Below are 16,312 nucleotides of genomic sequence, written 5' to 3' on the forward strand. Positions count from 1 at the left end.
TAAAAAAAAAAAAAAAAAAAAAAAAGAATATAGGATTTCTGTCTCTGAAAGCTCCAGGCCCCACCGTCCCTCATCCCCAATATCTGCCTCCACTCTAATTAGTCTTCTCTAGCTCCCCCCTTGAAATTTGAGGTTGCAGAAGATCAGGGAAAATGACTGGGTAATCTCTTCATTAAATTAGAGAATCTAATCCTTGGCTGGGACAGGGACTACTTGTTTTGGCTTGGGTTTGTCCTGGTCGGGGCTGGCGCCCTGTGCGGGAACCATGCAGGTCTTCTGGGCTTTGGATTTGACCTCTCCTGCAGCTCTGCTTGGCTTCATACCCTGTAAGTCTTCACGTATCTTCTTCTCTCTTACCAGCTGAGAGAGCAGCCAGCGATGGGAAAGCTGTAGGCATGGCCTCAGACATCCCAGGCCTGCATCTGCCAGGTGGAGGGCGGCTGCCACCAGAACATGGGAAACCAGGATGCAGTGATCTGGAGGAAGCTGGTGACTCTGGGGGTGGGTACTGGGTGTCCATGACCCTAAGCTCCTCACCTGGAGGGCCTGGTGGAGAGCAGAGGGAGGGAGCAGACACCTAGGATAGTAACTAAGCAAGCCTTGATAGCTCGCCTTGCCTTCAGACTCAGAGAGAGAGAAGCAAACATATGGACCCTTAGTTGATAGGACTTCCAGGGAAGTGGAAGACTGGTGAGGACAAGATTTTTGAGGCTCCTCCTTGAAACTAGGGAGTATATTGGTGACCTTCCAAAAGTCCCTATCTGGGTAAAAAAAGTCTTACAGATTTTTCCCCTCTCTTCTTCCTACTCCTAGCTGACAAAAAGTTTGCCCGGAAGCCACCTCGATTTTCCTGTCTCCTGCCAGATCCACGGGAACTAATTGAAATTAAAAACAAAAAGAAGGTACATACATATATTCCCCAGCCTCTGTCCACCTCTTTCTGGGTGTCCATTGTTGTAGGGTTTCCATCTCAGAGGGTGAAGATGAAGGAGAGTCTAGCACCTCATTGTACAGCTTCCTGAGGCCAGTCTTTGGGCTTGTTGGGACTTCAGCAACTCCCATTTGAAGCCCTTCCCTTACTCCTAAGCTATGTAGTTGAGCATACCCTGTGTATGCCCCTGGGCAAATGCTATACCAATTGAGAACCAAGTGTCACTAGTGGCAGTGACAGGAGCCTTGAGAGTTGGTGTCCTGTGGGTCATTGAAGGTTACTGGTCATCTCCAGCCCTAGCATGATGGTTGGCAATAAAGGGGAATTGATATTTATTCTGGTGTTTTAGTAAGGTTCAAATAGCAATGTTCAAATCACTGTTTGTACTTTGGGTTTTTTTTTTTTTTTTTTTTCCCAGACGGAGTCTCTGTTGTCTAGGCTGGAGTGCAGTGGTGCGATCTCAGCTCACTGCAGCTTCCACCTCCCAGGTTCAAGCAATTCTCCTGCCTCAGCCTCCCAAGTAGCTAGGACTACAAGTGCGTGCCACCCCGCCCAGCTAATTTTTTGTATTTTTAATAGAGACAGGGTTTCACCATATTAGCCAGGATGGTCTCCATCTCCTGACCTCGTGATCCACCTGCCTCGGCCTCCCAAAGTGCTGGGATTACAGGCATGAGCCACCGCACCTGGCCTGTACTTTGCATTTCTTAACACAAAGAAAACCTAACCCTTTCTGGCCAGGCACGGTGGCTCGCGCCTGTAATCCCAGCACTTTGGGAGATCGAGGCAGGCGGATCACCTGAGGTCAGGAGTTTGAGACCAGCCTGGCCAACATGGTGAAACCCCATCTCTACTAAAAATACAAAAATTAGCCGGGCATGGTCGTGCAAGCCTGTAATCCCAGCTACTTGGGAGACTGAGGCAGGAGAATCAGTTGAACCTGGAAGGCGGAGGTTACAGTGAGCTGAGATCACGCCACTGCACTCCAGCCTGGGCAACAGAGTGAAACTCCATCTCGGAAAAAGGAAAAAAAACCTAACCCTTTCTTTATTGCCAGCTTAAATGACTTTGGTTCATGTGTGCCCTTGAGTGCATGGCCGTGACTGGACATACATAAAGATGAGTTGCCTCCATGGTTAGTCCACTTTGTCCTTCAAACCCACGGCATTAAGCTAGGCAACCAAAGAAGCCAAGCCAGGCTAAAAACAAGAGGCTGGCTGTCAACAAATGTAAGGGATGGATATAAAACTGGAGAGAAGAATTACCTAGTTTCTTTCTTCTGCTTTTTCCCCTATCCTAAGTTAGAGGAGAGGAACTGTTTTATGTTTCTTGAGCACTCAGGAAAGGAGTAAAAAAGCTCGTAAGCCAATTCACTTAGACATGAAGATGGGGGAAAGCTAAGGCCGCTATGATCTAGCCTTAGTTCTGTAGTCACAAAGAACCACATCCTAGGAGCTTTTTAGCTGACCAACTGTGGGTGGGCTACGGTGGACTCCAGGCTGGCCTTGTCTAATTTAGAGGCAAAGTAGCTTCTGTAGCTCTAGTTTTTCTCACGCAGCTGCTAATCACTGGCACAGAGCAGTTCAATCAGAAACCAAAGAAGGGGATTCAGTTTCTGCAAGAAAAAGGCCTCCTCACCATCCCAATGGACAACACAGAGGTTGCTCAGTGGCTCCGAGAGAACCCTCGGTTGGACAAGAAAATGATTGGAGAGTTTGTGAGTGACCGCAAAAACATTGACCTGTTGGAGAGCTTTGTGAGGTGAGGAAGCTGTAAGAAATGTGGGATATAGCCAGGTACGGTGGCTCACGCCTGTAATCCTGACACTTTGGAAGGCTAAGGCAGGCAGATCACTCGAGCTCAGGAGTTGAAGACCAGCCTGGGCAACATGGTGAAACCCTGTCTCTACAAAAAATACAAAAATTAGCTGGGCATGGTGGCACACGCCTGTAGTCCCAGCTGTTCAGGAGGCTGAGGCAGGAAGATCACTTGAGTCTGGGAGTTCCAGGCTGCAGTGAGCTGTGATCATGCCACTGCACTCCAGTCTGGGTGATAGAGTGAGACCTTGGCTCAAAAAAAAAAGGGTGGGACAAGGTTAGTGATTGGATTAAAGGGACAGAACATCCGTACCTCAAAGCAGTCTCCATAAATTTCTTCTGGAGACCCTGGCCAATGTTCTTCCTCTTCCCATCATTTATATCTGTTGGACCTGAAAGGGACTCCAACGAGATAGTTTGGGGAGCCCTTCCATTCTGCATGGAGTCCATTGCAAAGGGGTAGAGCAGGGTTCCAGGGGGTGAGGGTTCTAGGCAAGAGCCTGTGGATGTGAAAAGTATTAAGGCTAGGGGTTGTGTTAAGGATGAACAGGAAATACTGCCCCTTTGCTAGATACCTCAGCCTCCTCTCTTCGAGTTAAGAGTAGGTTAGGAGGACAGTGACTAAAAGAGCCTGACATGTGCAGCTTACACATTTTCAGCCTCTTCTTCCTTTCTTTCCCTATAGTACCTTCAGTTTTCAGGGTCTGCGACTGGACGAAGCTCTCCGCCTCTACCTGGAAGCCTTCCGTTTGCCTGGGGAAGCACCAGTCATCCAGAGGTTGCTGGAGGCATTCACGGAGCGTTGGATGGTGAGTTTGAGTGTCAGGGGCTGAGCCCAGGATCCGAGGTCAGTTTGACTGAGGGCTGAAGAATCCAGCTGCTATCTCTTTTTTTTTTTTTTTTTTTGGAGACAGAGTCTTGCTCTGTCACCCAGGCTGGAGTGTAGTAGTGCAGTCTTAGCTCACTGCAGTCTCTTTTTTTTTGGAGACAGAATCTTGCTCTGTTACCCAGGCTGGAGTGTGGTAGCGTAGTCTCAGCTCACTGCAACCTCTGCCCCCCGGGTTCAAGCAGTTCTCCTGCCTCAGCCTCCCGAGTAGCTGGGATTTCAGGCACCTGCCACCAAGCCTGGCTAATTTCTGTATTTTTAGTAGAGATGGGGTTTTGCCATGTTAGTCAGACTGGTCTCGAACTCCTGACCTCGCGTGATCCGCCCACCTTGGCCTCCCAGAGTACTGGGATTACAGGCATAAACCACCACACCCAGCCTGCTGTCTCTTAAAAAAGGCAGAGAGCAAAATTAGTGACCTTTCCACGAGGAGATCAGCTTCTGTTAAGGAGTTGGCAAGAGGCTGGCTACTTTCTGGACAGTACCTCCTCTTTGCACTAGCACTGACCAGTGGGTTGGTAGTGAGGGTTTAATTGGCCAGAGAAGGGCATTGACACAGGCGGGATCTTTGCTTTTTCAGAATTGTAATGGCTCCCCATTTGCCAATAGCGATGCCTGCTTTTCCCTGGCCTATGCTGTCATCATGCTTAATACTGACCAGCACAACCACAATGTTCGTAAACAGAATGCACCCATGACCCTGGAGGTAAGCTTGGGTCCCAGTCAAGGCAAAGAAGACCCAGCACAGCTTTGGAGGTAGCAGGAATGACATAGGATTTCCAGTGGGCATGATGGGTGGGGTTCTGTTCAAGGAATCAGGAAGGGCTGGCCAACCTAGAAAAGGGACTGGGGTGGGGAAGTGGGTTTTTTCACTTACTTTTTCCTGAGTCCTATTTACTAAAAACCCAGTAGTCCCTTGAGTGGGGCTTCAGTATTGACACGGGAAAAAACTTACTGGCCTGTCTCTAGGAGTTTCGCAAAAATCTAAAAGGTGTGAATGGAGGCAAGGACTTTGAGCAAGACATCCTGGAGGACATGTACCATGCCATCAAGTGAGTATACATAGAGAATAGTGCAGTATCTCTGTTAAGAAGAAGCACGTTTCTTCCCTTCCCAGTTTTTACAGTCATGTCAGACTACAGTGACTCACGTGCCCTGGATTTAGCCTCAGGACTTAGTTGGACAGCCCCCTCTCTGCCAATTTGTTTCTTCCTTAAAGAAGCCTGAATGGTACTGGGACTCTAGTACTCTAAGCCAGGGTCCAAAATGCTGCTTTTAAGTAGGATATCATGGCCCCATTTTCTGAACTTTAAACAGGTACATTTTCCTCTCTAGCTTACAAGATGCATTTTCTGGCTGGTAAAGAACCCAAGATGGGCACTGGAGTGTTAGGCCCAGGTTACAGGTCAGAAATGGGCCAGTTAGTTCTTTACTGTAAATCAGAAAAGATAGAATTGTTCATTTTGTGACACCCAGTAAGAATGTGTGATCTTACTACAGAACTGAAGGCCTCACTTCCAGATAGAGCTTTGAGATTATGGGACACTTCCTTTCTTTCTCCCTGCTTCCACTGGTGGGTGGAAAGCAGACCACTGAGCTGCAGTTCTGATGACCTCTCATCAGTGGAGAGTGCTAGTATGGATGAACTCCTAGTCTTGGTTTGGAACCAGTCAGGTTCAAAGCAGTGCAACTGCTCCTTCCTTTACCTCCTGACAGGAATGAGGAAATTGTAATGCCTGAGGAGCAGACGGGCTTGGTTCGGGAGAACTATGTGTGGAATGTGCTGCTTCATCGAGGTGCCACCCCTGAGGGCATATTCCTGCGTGTGCCTACTGCCAGCTATGATCTTGACCTCTTCACCATGACCTGGGGCCCCACTATTGCTGCTCTCTCTTATGTCTTTGACAAAAGCCTTGAGGAGACAATCATCCAGAAAGCCATCTCAGGCTTCAGGTAGCCCAGCTTTGGCCTTGGTCTTCACCTCCCCCAGGCTCATCTCTGTGAGCTAACATGGTTTTCTCCATGCCTCTCTGACTCCTGCTCTTCATTAGAATGGGGTTCCCCCTGAGTTTTTGGAGGGAGGCTGAAGCTTGGGTAAGCTCAGTCTTAAACAGAAACAAGATTAAAAGGTTTCTTCCTGGGACTGACTGGGGAAGAGCCCCATGCAAGCTCAGGGACTTGGAAGGGCTGCTTGGCCTTCCAGTGACTCTGTTTCTGGGATGGGGGTAACGTTACAGGAAGTGCGCCATGATCTCCGCCCACTATGGCCTCAGCGATGTGTTTGACAATCTCATCATCTCTCTATGCAAATTCACAGCTCTCAGCAGTGAGGTGAGCAGGTGCAGGAACTGTGTACTTGGAGCTCCAAAGGAGGACCTCTCTTTTAGCCATGGATCTACCCTTATCAACAGACCTGGTTGCCCTCAGCATCTTCCCTCACTGCCCCTACTTGAATATACCAGAGCTTAGGCCATTTCTGGCTTGCACACTCTGGGATAAAACTAGTGTTACTTCATGTAATGGGGATGGGAAAGGAAATATAGGAGTGGGGAAGGCCTTAACTAGGTTAACCCACTCCCACCAGTATTATGGGGGATTGAAGCAGAGCCAACAAAAGGACCCTGAGGGAACCATCATAGGCAGAGACCTAAGAGATTTTCCTTTCTAGACATTAGCTCGGCCTTAAGTCTCTTCTCATCCTCTTTTCCAGTCTATTGAGAATCTGCCCAGTGTATTTGGAAGCAACCCTAAAGCCCATATTGCAGCCAAGACAGTATTCCATTTGGCCCATCGTCATGGTGACATCCTGCGGGAGGGCTGGAAGAATATCATGGAGGCCATGCTGCAGCTCTTCCGAGCCCAACTACTGCCCAAGGCTATGGTAGAGGTAATTCTTAGTAGGAGACTAGTCAGCAATAACAAGGCAAGAGCTGCAACATTGTATGCTATCTGTATGTAGAAGTAAGTAGTTGAGAGTAATGCTGGGCCTGATCTGCCACAGCTCACCAGGAATGCCTCAAACGTAAGAACACAGATCTTAGGGGATAGCTGTAAAAGAAGGCCGGTAGATGCCATTGCCAATCACCAATTGGAACAATAATATAGGGGCAGAAGCCTACAGGAGGAAATCCAGAGTACTTTGGTGGGTGGAGGCAGGGGCAAAATACAAAGGACATATAGAAAGAAATTATTTTGACTTACTTTTCCAGGTAGAAGATTTTGTGGATCCCAATGGCAAGATCTCTCTACAGCGGGAAGAGACACCATCAAACCGGTAAGAGCAGACCAGAGGCTCAGGGGCTTGGGGAGGGAGAGTCAGAACTTTGGGGTTCACCAGGCCATATGCCCTTTTTCTACAGAGGAGAGTCAACAGTGCTGAGCTTTGTGAGCTGGCTAACACTGAGTGGGCCTGAGCAGTCTAGTGTGCGGGGCCCATCCACTGAAAACCAAGAGGCCAAGAGAGTGGCCTTAGAGTGTATAAAGGTAACTGCCCATCCACCCCTGGTGAGAAAGCCTAGACACTTTCCTATTAGACAGATGCTACCCAGTGAACTGAAGAATAAATCATCCAGATTTGTAACCAGGGCTGACTCTGCCCTCTCTCCCTGGCTCTTGGGGACATTCTGTTCCCTTCAGCCCTTGTCAAAGACCCCCTCTCTCTTTTGCCCTCTCTAGCAATGTGACCCAGAAAAAATGATCACAGAAAGCAAGTTCCTCCAGCTGGAGTCACTACAGGAGCTCATGAAGGTAAAGGATGAAGAAAGGAAGCATGGAACAACTGGCTGAATCTGGGAGGGGTGATAGGGACAGTATTATTTCTGTCAGGACAGGGCCAGTGGTTGGCTTCTTTTCCATGCCTACTTTTCTGCTGCTGTTCCCCTTCAGGCTCTGGTCTCAGTGACACCAGATGAAGAGACATATGATGAGGAAGATGCTGCTTTCTGCCTAGAGATGCTACTAAGGATTGTGTTGGAGAACAGGTAAGATGAGCATAGTCTTTAGGCAGACCCCAAGCTAAGCTTGTGCCAAAGGGATGAAAGCCATCTGGCTGAGTGGGCTCTGGGGAACTGTAGGCAGCAGGGGAAAAGCTTACTCATCATTCCTGTCTACTTAGGGTGTAATATCAATGAGTCCTGAAAGGCCTAGGGGACCTAATGCCCAGTGGCCTCTCTGGCTGAGACTATCTTCATTCCTTTATATCTACGCAGGGATCGTGTGGGCTGTGTGTGGCAGACTGTTCGAGACCATCTATACCACCTCTGTGTTCAGGCACAAGATTTCTGCTTCCTTGTGGAGCGGGCAGTGGTGGGGTTGCTACGCCTGGCCATTCGGCTGCTCCGGAGAGAAGAGATCAGTGGTCAGGTAAGCAGAATGCATCTTGGAGAGTGGGCAGGTATGTGGCCACAGTTGTCAATTATGAATATAGCCTGAGACAGAGAGTACATTTAGTGCCCCATAGCATGAGCCCAGTGACCAACCACAGGGCTGGTGCAATCTAGCAGGGGGCATTGTGAGTGAGCCTGAAATGGCCTCAGGCATGGAGCCTGTGCTCTGCACCTCAGCCTCCTAAGAATCTGCTTTGTAGGACTGGCCTGCTACTGCCTTATAATAGTCCCAGCTCTGTACCTGGTTTCCTGTCATGCTTATGACCCACCTGAGATCTCTTTGCTTAACTATAAAAAACAACAAGCATAGAACTAATAAGTGGGTTCAGCAAGGTCACAGGATGTGATATCAATACACAAAAAGTAATTATATCTCTACATGCTAACAGTGAACAATATGGAAACTGAAATTTAAAATACAATACCATTTACAAGTGTTCCAAATAAAGTGAAGTAATATATAGCTGACAAAACATGTATAAGATTTGTATGATGAAAACTACAAAACTACAAAATAAGTTGAAGAAGATGTAAATAATTGAAGAGGCATACTATGTTCGTAGATTGGAAGGCTCAGCATAGTAAAGTTGTCACTTCTCCCCAAATTGTTCAACATAACTCCTATAAAAATCCCAGAAAGGTTCTTGTAGACATAGGTAAGCTTATTCTAAAATTTAGATGGAAAGGCACAAGCTCTAGAATAGCTAGAAAGAATAAAGTGGAAAGAATCATTTTCTCTGGGCCGGGTGCAGTGCTTCATGCCTGTAATCTCAGCACTGTGGGAGGCCAAGGCAGGCAGATCACTTGAGGTCAGGAGTTCGAGACCAGCCTGGCTAATGTGGTGAAACCCCATCTCTACTAAAAACACAAAAATTAGCGGGGTGTGGTGGTACACACCTGTAATCCCAGCAACTTGGGAGGCTGAGGCAGGAGAATCACTTGAACTCTGGAGGCGGAGGTTGCAGTGAGCTGAGATCACACCACTGCACTCCAGCTGGGCGACAGAGCAAGATTCTGTCTCAAAAAAAAAAAAAGAAAAAAAGAATCACTCTGGTATTGAGACTTACTGTCCACTTTGGGAGGCCAAGGCGGGTGGATCACAAGGTCAGGAAATCAAGACCAGCCTGACCAACATGGTGAAACCCCATCTCTACTAAAACTACAAAAATTAGCTGGGCATGGTGATGCAAGCCTGTAATCCCAGCTACTCGGGAGGCTGAGGCAGGAGAATCGCTTTTACCTGGGAGACGGAAGTTGCAGTGAACTGAGATTGTGCCACTACACTCCAGCACGGGCGACAGAGTGAGACTGCATCTCAAAAAGAAAAAAAAAAGACTTACTGTCGCCTGGACGCGGTGGCTCACGCCTGTAATCCCAACACTTTGGGAGGCCAAGCCAGGCGATCACCTGAGGTTGGGAGTTCGAGACCAGCCTGGCCAACATGGAGAAACCCCGTCTCTACAAAAAATACAAAATTAGCCAGGCATGGTTGGGCATGCCTGTAATCCCAGCTACTCAGGAGGCTGAGGCAGGAGAATCGTTTGAACCCAGGAGGCAGAGGTTGTAGTAAGCCAAGATCACGCCATTGCACTCCAGCCTGGGCAACAAGAGTGAAACTCTGTCTCAAAAAAGAAAAAAAGGCTTCCTGTATAGCTACCATAGTCAAGATGATGTGGTGTCGATGGAGGGACAGACACGTAGATCAATGGAAGAGAGTAGAGAGCCCAGAAATAAGCTCAACACAAATATGTTCAGTGGATTTTTTGACCAAGATGTAAAAACAATTCAGTGGAGGAGGAACAGCCTGTTCAATAAGTGGTGGAGTGATTGAAATCCATAGGAGGAAAAAGCAAATGAACCTTGACCTAAAACTCATACCTTACAGGTAAATTAACTCCAATGGATCATAGATTTAAATATAAAGCTATTAAAACTTCAGAAACAGGAGAAAATCTTCAGGATCCAGAGCTAAGCAAATAATTTTTAGCACGTTTGGCAATCCCGTGGATCTGTCTCCTGCCTCAACACTGTCTGGATGGAACAGATCCAGGGGGGCACTCTCTTTCAAAAAAAATAATAATTTTTAGACTTGACATTAAAAGCACAATCTAGAAAAGGAAAAATTGATAAGTTGGACTACATTAATATTTTTTAAAGTTTTCTTCTATGAAAGCCTATGTGAAGAGGATGAAAAGACAAGCTATAGACGAGGAGCAAATATTTGCAAATCACATATTTGAAGAAAGGTATCTATAATATAGAAACTCTCAAAACACAACAGTGAAAAACCAATCAAATTATTAATAGAAAATGGACAAAACATAGGAACAGATGTTTCGCCAAAGAAGACATACAGAGGGCAAATAGGCACATGAAATGAAGATAGCATCATTAACCATCAGAGTACTACAAACTAAACCACAATGAGCCTGGGCGCAGTGGCTCCTGCCTATAATCGCAGCACTTTGGGAGGCTGAGGTGGGTGGATCACCTGAAGTAAGGAGTTTGAGACCAGCCTGGCCAACATGGTGAAACCATGTCTCTACCAATAAATACAAAAATTAGCTGGGCGTGGTCATGCACTCCTGTAGTCCCACCTACTGAGGAGGCTGAGGTGGGAGGATCACTCGAACCCAGGAGGCAGAGGTTGCAGTGAGCTGAGATCATTCATGCCACTGCACTCCAGCCTGAGTGACAGAGCAAGACTCCATCTGAAAAAAATAAAACCACAATGAGACATCACTACCCACTTTTCAGAATGGCTGAAATAAAAAGTAGTGACATTACCAAATGCTGAAAGGCTGTGGAGAAATTGGAACATTCAAAAATTGCTGCGTGGGAATGTAAAATGGTACAGCTACTCTGCTAGCAGTTTCTTATAAAATGAAACATGTAATTACCATACAACCCAGCAATGGTACCCTTGGGCATTTTTCCCAGAAAAGTGAAATTTTACTTTCTCATAAAAACCTGTACATGAATGTTTATAGAAGCTTTAGTTGTAATAGCCAAAAACTGGAATCGGCCCAGATGACTTTCAATAGGTGAATAAACTGTGGTACATACATACCATGGAATACTATTCAGCGATTTAAAGCAACAGACATCTCCTGGGAACTATGCTGAGTGAAAGAAGAGCCAATCTAAAAAGGTTATAGAATATATAATTCCACTTATATAACATTTTTGAAATGACAGAACTTTAGAATTTGAAGACAGGCCAGGTGCAGTGGCTCACACTTGTAATCCCAGCACTTTCGAAAACTGAGGCTGGTGAATCACTTGAGGTCATGAGTTCGAGACCAGCCTAGCCAACATCTCTACTAAAAATACAAAAATTAGCCAGGTGTGGTGGCTCGCACCAGTAATCCCATCTACTTGAGAGGCTGAGGCAGGAGAATCATTTGAACACGAGAAGCAGAGGTTGCAGTGAGCCAAGATCCTGCCTGCACTCTAGCCTGGGTGACAGAGTTAAGACTCCATCTCAAAAAAAAAAAAAAAAGAATTTGAATACAGATTGCTAAGGGTTAGGGATGGGGACAGGAAGGAAGAGGTGGGTATAGTTATAAAAGGGCAACATGAGTTGGCCATGGTGGTGCATGCCTGTAGTTCCAGCTACTCAGGAAGCTGACACAGGAGGATCACTTGTGCCCGGGAGTTTGAGGCTGCTGTGAGCTATGATCATACCACTGCACTCCAGCCTGGGTGACAGAGCAAAACCTGTCTATAAAAAAAGAAAAAGGCAACATGAGGGATACTGTTGTGGTGGAACTGTTCAGTATGTTGTTTTGTAGTGGAGACATAAACCTACACAGGTAATAAAATTGTAGAGAAATTAATACACACAAAAATGCAAGTAAAACAGGAAATCTGAGTAAGATCAGATAGTATCTTTTTTTTTTTTTTTTTTTTGAGACGGAGTCTCGCTCTGTCACCCAGGCTGGAGTGCAGTGGCCGGATCTCAGCTCACTGCAAGCTCTGCCTCCTGGGTTTACGCCATTCTCCGGCCTCAGCCTCCCGAGTAGCTGGGACTACAGGCGCCCGCCACCTCGCCCGGCTAGTTTTTTGTATTTCTTAATAGAGACGGGGTTTCACCGTGTTAGCCAGGATGGTCTCGATCTCCCAACCTCGTGATCCGCCCGTCTCGGCCTCCCAAAGTGCTGGGATTACAGGCTTGAGCCACCGCGCCCGGCCAAGATCAGATAGTATCTTGATTATGATATACTATAGTTTTACATAATGTTACCATTGGGATAAACTGGGCAAAGTGTGTAAGGGACCTTTTTGTATTATTTCTTTACAACTGCATATTAACCTATAATTTTCTCAATAAAAATTTCTATTTGAGGCTGGGTACAGTGGCTCATGCCTATAATCCCAGCACTTCAGGAAGCCAAGACAGGAAGATCACTTGAGCCTGGGAGTTCAAGGCCAGCCTGGGCAACATAGCGAGACCCCATCTCTCCAAAAAGGAAAAAAAAATTAGTCAGGTGTGGTCACACGCACCTGTAGTCCCAGCTACTCTAGAGACTGAGGCAGGAGGATCACTTGAGCCCAGGAGTTTCAGGTTGCAGTGAGGTGTGATTGTGCTACTGTGCTCTAGCCTGGGAGACAGACCAAGACCCTGTCTCAAATAATATAATTAATGTATTTCTATTTGACAAAAAGAAAAGACCAGAGCAGTATCCTAAATTGGGTCCTAGCCAAACTGTCTTCACTGACCTAAGGAGACTGATGGGGAAGAAAACTAGACAGAAAGCTGTGTGCCCACTCCCCACTTCCTACCCTAACCCCACTCCAGGTACTGCTCTCCCTGCGCATTTTGCTACTGATGAAGCCCAGTGTGCTATCCCGAGTCAGCCACCAGGTTGCGTATGGGCTCCATGAACTCCTGAAGACCAATGCAGCCAACATTCACTCAGGTGATGACTGGGCCACACTCTTCACGCTGCTGGAGTGCATCGGCTCAGGTGTGAAGCCTCCAGCTACTCTGCAGGCCACAGCCAGGGCAGATGGACCTGATGCTGGTAAGCCCTTTCCCAGGGAGACTCAGGCTGGCAGATAAACAGTTACACCCCAGGAGTTGGGACAGGAAAACAAAACACAGGTTACTACGTTCAGCAGATTAAACAGCCCTGGCTTCTGCCATTGCTTCCAGAGCTTCCAGTGCCTGCTGGCCAGTACCCATAAGTTAAATAGCGTGAGGGCAAATAAGCAATGCAGACGGCTATGAAGCCAGGCTTTCTACTGTCCTGAGGACTGAGTTGTCCCGAGGACTGTTTCCCAGTTTCTGTTTCTGAGCTGTCCTGAGGACTGTTTTCCCAGAATTCTGAGCAGACTTTATATCATAAATCGATACATCACTAAATCCCAGAAACTGGGAAAACAGTCCTCAGGACAGTAGAAAGCCTGGCTTCACAGCCTTCTGCATTGCCTATTTGTCCTTGCCACCACTCCCTAGAGTGGTGCTATAGCTGCCACTAGATGCCATCAGGAGCCCAGATTAGCCTGCCACCTTATTTGGTCAACAGAGAAGCTGTTCTGGCCATCTTTTGGCCCTTTGGTGACAGAAATTAAAGTAAACCATGCCAGAGAGAGGGGAGGCCAGGCCTCAGCATCTTTTTTCTGAGAGCCTGATTTTTCCCTCATCCCAGTGCCCCATCCCCACCCTGACTCTACCCTTCTCCCTGCCTACTGTAGGGGCCCAGTCAGACAGTGAGCTCCCATCCTACCATCAAAATGATGTGAGCCTGGATCGAGGGTACACTTCTGACTCAGAGGTCTACACTGACCATGCCAGGCCGGGCAAGATACACCGATCAGCCACAGATGCCGATGTGGTCAACAGTGGTTGGTTAGTGGTGAGTGATGATATGGGCAGCAATTGAGTCTCCCCTGCTTGACCTGTGGGAAGAATTCCTGGTCCTCTGCAAGGACATTCACATAGGGGCCAAGCCTGGGTCCCCAGCTCCTCTGTGTACTTTACAGGTCGGGAAGGATGACATTGATAACTCCAAGCCAGGGCCCAGCCGCCCAGGCCCTTCACCCCTGATCAATCAATACAGCCTAACAGTGGGACTGGATTTGGGGCCACACGACACTAAGTCTCTGCTTAAGTGTGTGGAATCGCTGTCCTTCATTGTCCGTGATGCTGCCCACATCACACCTGACAACTTTGAGCTCTGTGTCAAGACTCTCCGGATCTTTGTGGAGGCCAGTCTGAATGGCGGTGGGTCAGCTGATGAGGGGGCAGCTGGGGAGTAGCCATGCTATTATGCAGGGGAGAGGCCGAGAGGGGAGAAAAGGCAGGATATCTATGCCTATATAGACATGGAAATGTGACCTGAGTCTGGCTCTGCTCAGGATGCAAGTCCCAGGAGAAACGTGGCAAGAGTCACAAATATGACAGCAAAGGGAACCGCTTCAAGAAGAAATCCAAAGAGGGATCAATGCTTCGTCGGCCTCGAACCTCCAGCCAACATGCCTCTCGGGGCGGGCAGAGTGATGATGATGAGGATGAAGGCGTGCCTGCCAGCTACCATACGGTGTCTTTACAGGTCAGTCAGGACGTAAGTATGGCACCCTTTACTTCCTCTCCTCCCCTGCACCTGATACTGGGAGACTGGGGCGGCCAGGGAAAGCCAGGGCTGAGGGGAAGGGCCCATGTGTGCCAGCCCAGGCCCTGGGCCACCATCTTAACAATATTCCCTTACCTAAAACCTTACCTGTAAGTCTTTATTTGCTTAAATTTATTTATTTGTTTTTATTTTATTTTATTTTATTTATTTATTTTTTATTTATTTTATTTTATTAATTTTATGATGGAGTCTCGCTCTATCACCCAGGCTGGAGTGCAGTGGTGTGATCTTGGCTCACTGCAACCTCTGCCTCCCGGGTTCAAGCGATTCTCCTGCCTCAGCCTCCTGAGTAGCTGGGACTATAGGCACGTGCCACCATGCCTGGCTAATTTTTTGTATTTTTAATAGAAATGGGGTTTCACCATGTTAGCCAGTATGGTCTTGATCTCCTGACCTCGTGATCCACCTGCCTCGCCCTCCCAAAGTGCTGGGATTACAGGTGTGAGCCACCGCACCTGGCCTTTAAATTTATTTTTAAACTAAGGTTTACTTATTTTTTAAGTAGGTTCAAAATATACAAAAGGGTAAACTGATAAAAGTTTCCAATCCATTCTTGTCCCCAGCTGCTGAGTCCCCCTCACTAGAAGCAACCACTGTCACCAGTTTCTTGTCTATCCTTCCAGAGTTACCCTGTATCTATTCAAAGGCATATAAAATTAATTCTGTGAGCAGAGTATATATCACTAAATTGATGGAGAACCAATTGCCTTAAATAGAATAACCATAAAAACATGACAAAAGTGGCTGGGCACAGTGGCTCACACCTGTAATCCCAGCACTTTGGGAGGACGAGGTGGGCGGATCACAAGGTCAGGAGATCAACACCATCCTGGCTAACACGGTGAAACCCCGTCTCTACTAAAAATACAAAAAATTAACCGGGCGTGGTGGCGGGCACCTGTAGTCCCAGCTACTCGGGAGGCCGAGGCAGGAGAATGGCATGAACCCGGGAGGCAGAGCTTTCAGTGAGCCAAGATTGCGCCACTGCACTCCAGCCTGGGCGACAGAGCAAGACTCTGTCTCAAGAAAAGAAAAGAAAAATGATAAAAGTGAAAATGTATTAAATCTGGCCAGACACTATTGCCCATCAAAGCCTCTGAGCCTGAGGTTTTCTGTTTTAAAAATGAAATTAACAGCCAGGTACAGTGGGTCACACCTATAATTCCAGCACTTTGGGAGGCTGAGGCAGGAGGATCAGTTGAGGTCAGGAGTTCAAGACCAGCCTGGGAAAAATTGTGAGACCCTGTCTCTACAAAAATTAAAATGCAAAAATTATCTGGCATGGTGGCACACATTGTAGTCTCAGCTACTGGGGAGGCTGAGTAGGTGGGAGGATTTCTTGAGCCTAGGAGATCCAGGAGGCAGTGAACCATGACGGTGCCATGCACTCCAGCCTTGCACAGAGCAAGACCCTGTCTCAAAACATAAGAAATAAAATTGGGCCGGGCGCGGTGGCTCAAGCCTGTAATCCCACCACTTTGGGAGGCCGAGACGGGCGGATCACGAGGTCAGGAGATCGAGACCATCCTGGCTAACACGGTGAAACCCCGTCTCTACTAAAAAATACAAAAACTAGCCGGGCGAAGTGGCGGGCGCCTGTGGTCCCAGCTACTCGGGAGGCTGAGGCAGGAGAATGGCGTGAACCCGGGAGGCGG

The 16,312-nt window shown here is 47.5% G+C and overlaps 1 protein-coding gene across 3 annotated transcripts in view; it reads left to right on the forward strand.

The window, feature by feature from the left end:
* Window positions 1-16,312, forward strand: part of GBF1 (golgi brefeldin A resistant guanine nucleotide exchange factor 1) — a 131,078-nt gene that overhangs the window by 110,419 nt on the left and 4,347 nt on the right. For 2 of the 3 annotated variants that reach the window (XM_025395808.1, XM_025395809.1), the window contains exons 16-33: window positions 361-501; window positions 814-902; window positions 2,490-2,692; window positions 3,434-3,557; window positions 4,215-4,340; window positions 4,604-4,686; window positions 5,351-5,587; window positions 5,872-5,965; window positions 6,345-6,521; window positions 6,844-6,908; window positions 6,994-7,117; window positions 7,310-7,381; window positions 7,520-7,614; window positions 7,843-7,996; window positions 12,821-13,046; window positions 13,720-13,880; window positions 14,008-14,248; window positions 14,383-14,576. In XM_025395808.1, coding sequence (XP_025251593.1) covers window positions 361-501; window positions 814-902; window positions 2,490-2,692; window positions 3,434-3,557; window positions 4,215-4,340; window positions 4,604-4,686; window positions 5,351-5,587; window positions 5,872-5,965; window positions 6,345-6,521; window positions 6,844-6,908; window positions 6,994-7,117; window positions 7,310-7,381; window positions 7,520-7,614; window positions 7,843-7,996; window positions 12,821-13,046; window positions 13,720-13,880; window positions 14,008-14,248; window positions 14,383-14,576 — 2,606 coding nt within the window. Of the gene's footprint in view, window positions 1-360; window positions 502-813; window positions 903-2,489; window positions 2,693-3,433; window positions 3,558-4,214; window positions 4,341-4,603; window positions 4,687-5,350; window positions 5,588-5,871; window positions 5,966-6,344; window positions 6,522-6,843; window positions 6,909-6,993; window positions 7,118-7,309; window positions 7,382-7,519; window positions 7,615-7,842; window positions 7,997-12,820; window positions 13,047-13,719; window positions 13,881-14,007; window positions 14,249-14,382; window positions 14,589-16,312 lie in introns of all 3 variants that reach the window. The other variant, XM_025395807.1, reaches the window with a different exon arrangement.

The sequence above is a fragment of the Theropithecus gelada genome, chromosome 9 (assembly GCF_003255815.1).
Source record: "Theropithecus gelada isolate Dixy chromosome 9, Tgel_1.0, whole genome shotgun sequence".
Taxonomy (NCBI): Eukaryota; Metazoa; Chordata; class Mammalia; order Primates; family Cercopithecidae; genus Theropithecus; species Theropithecus gelada.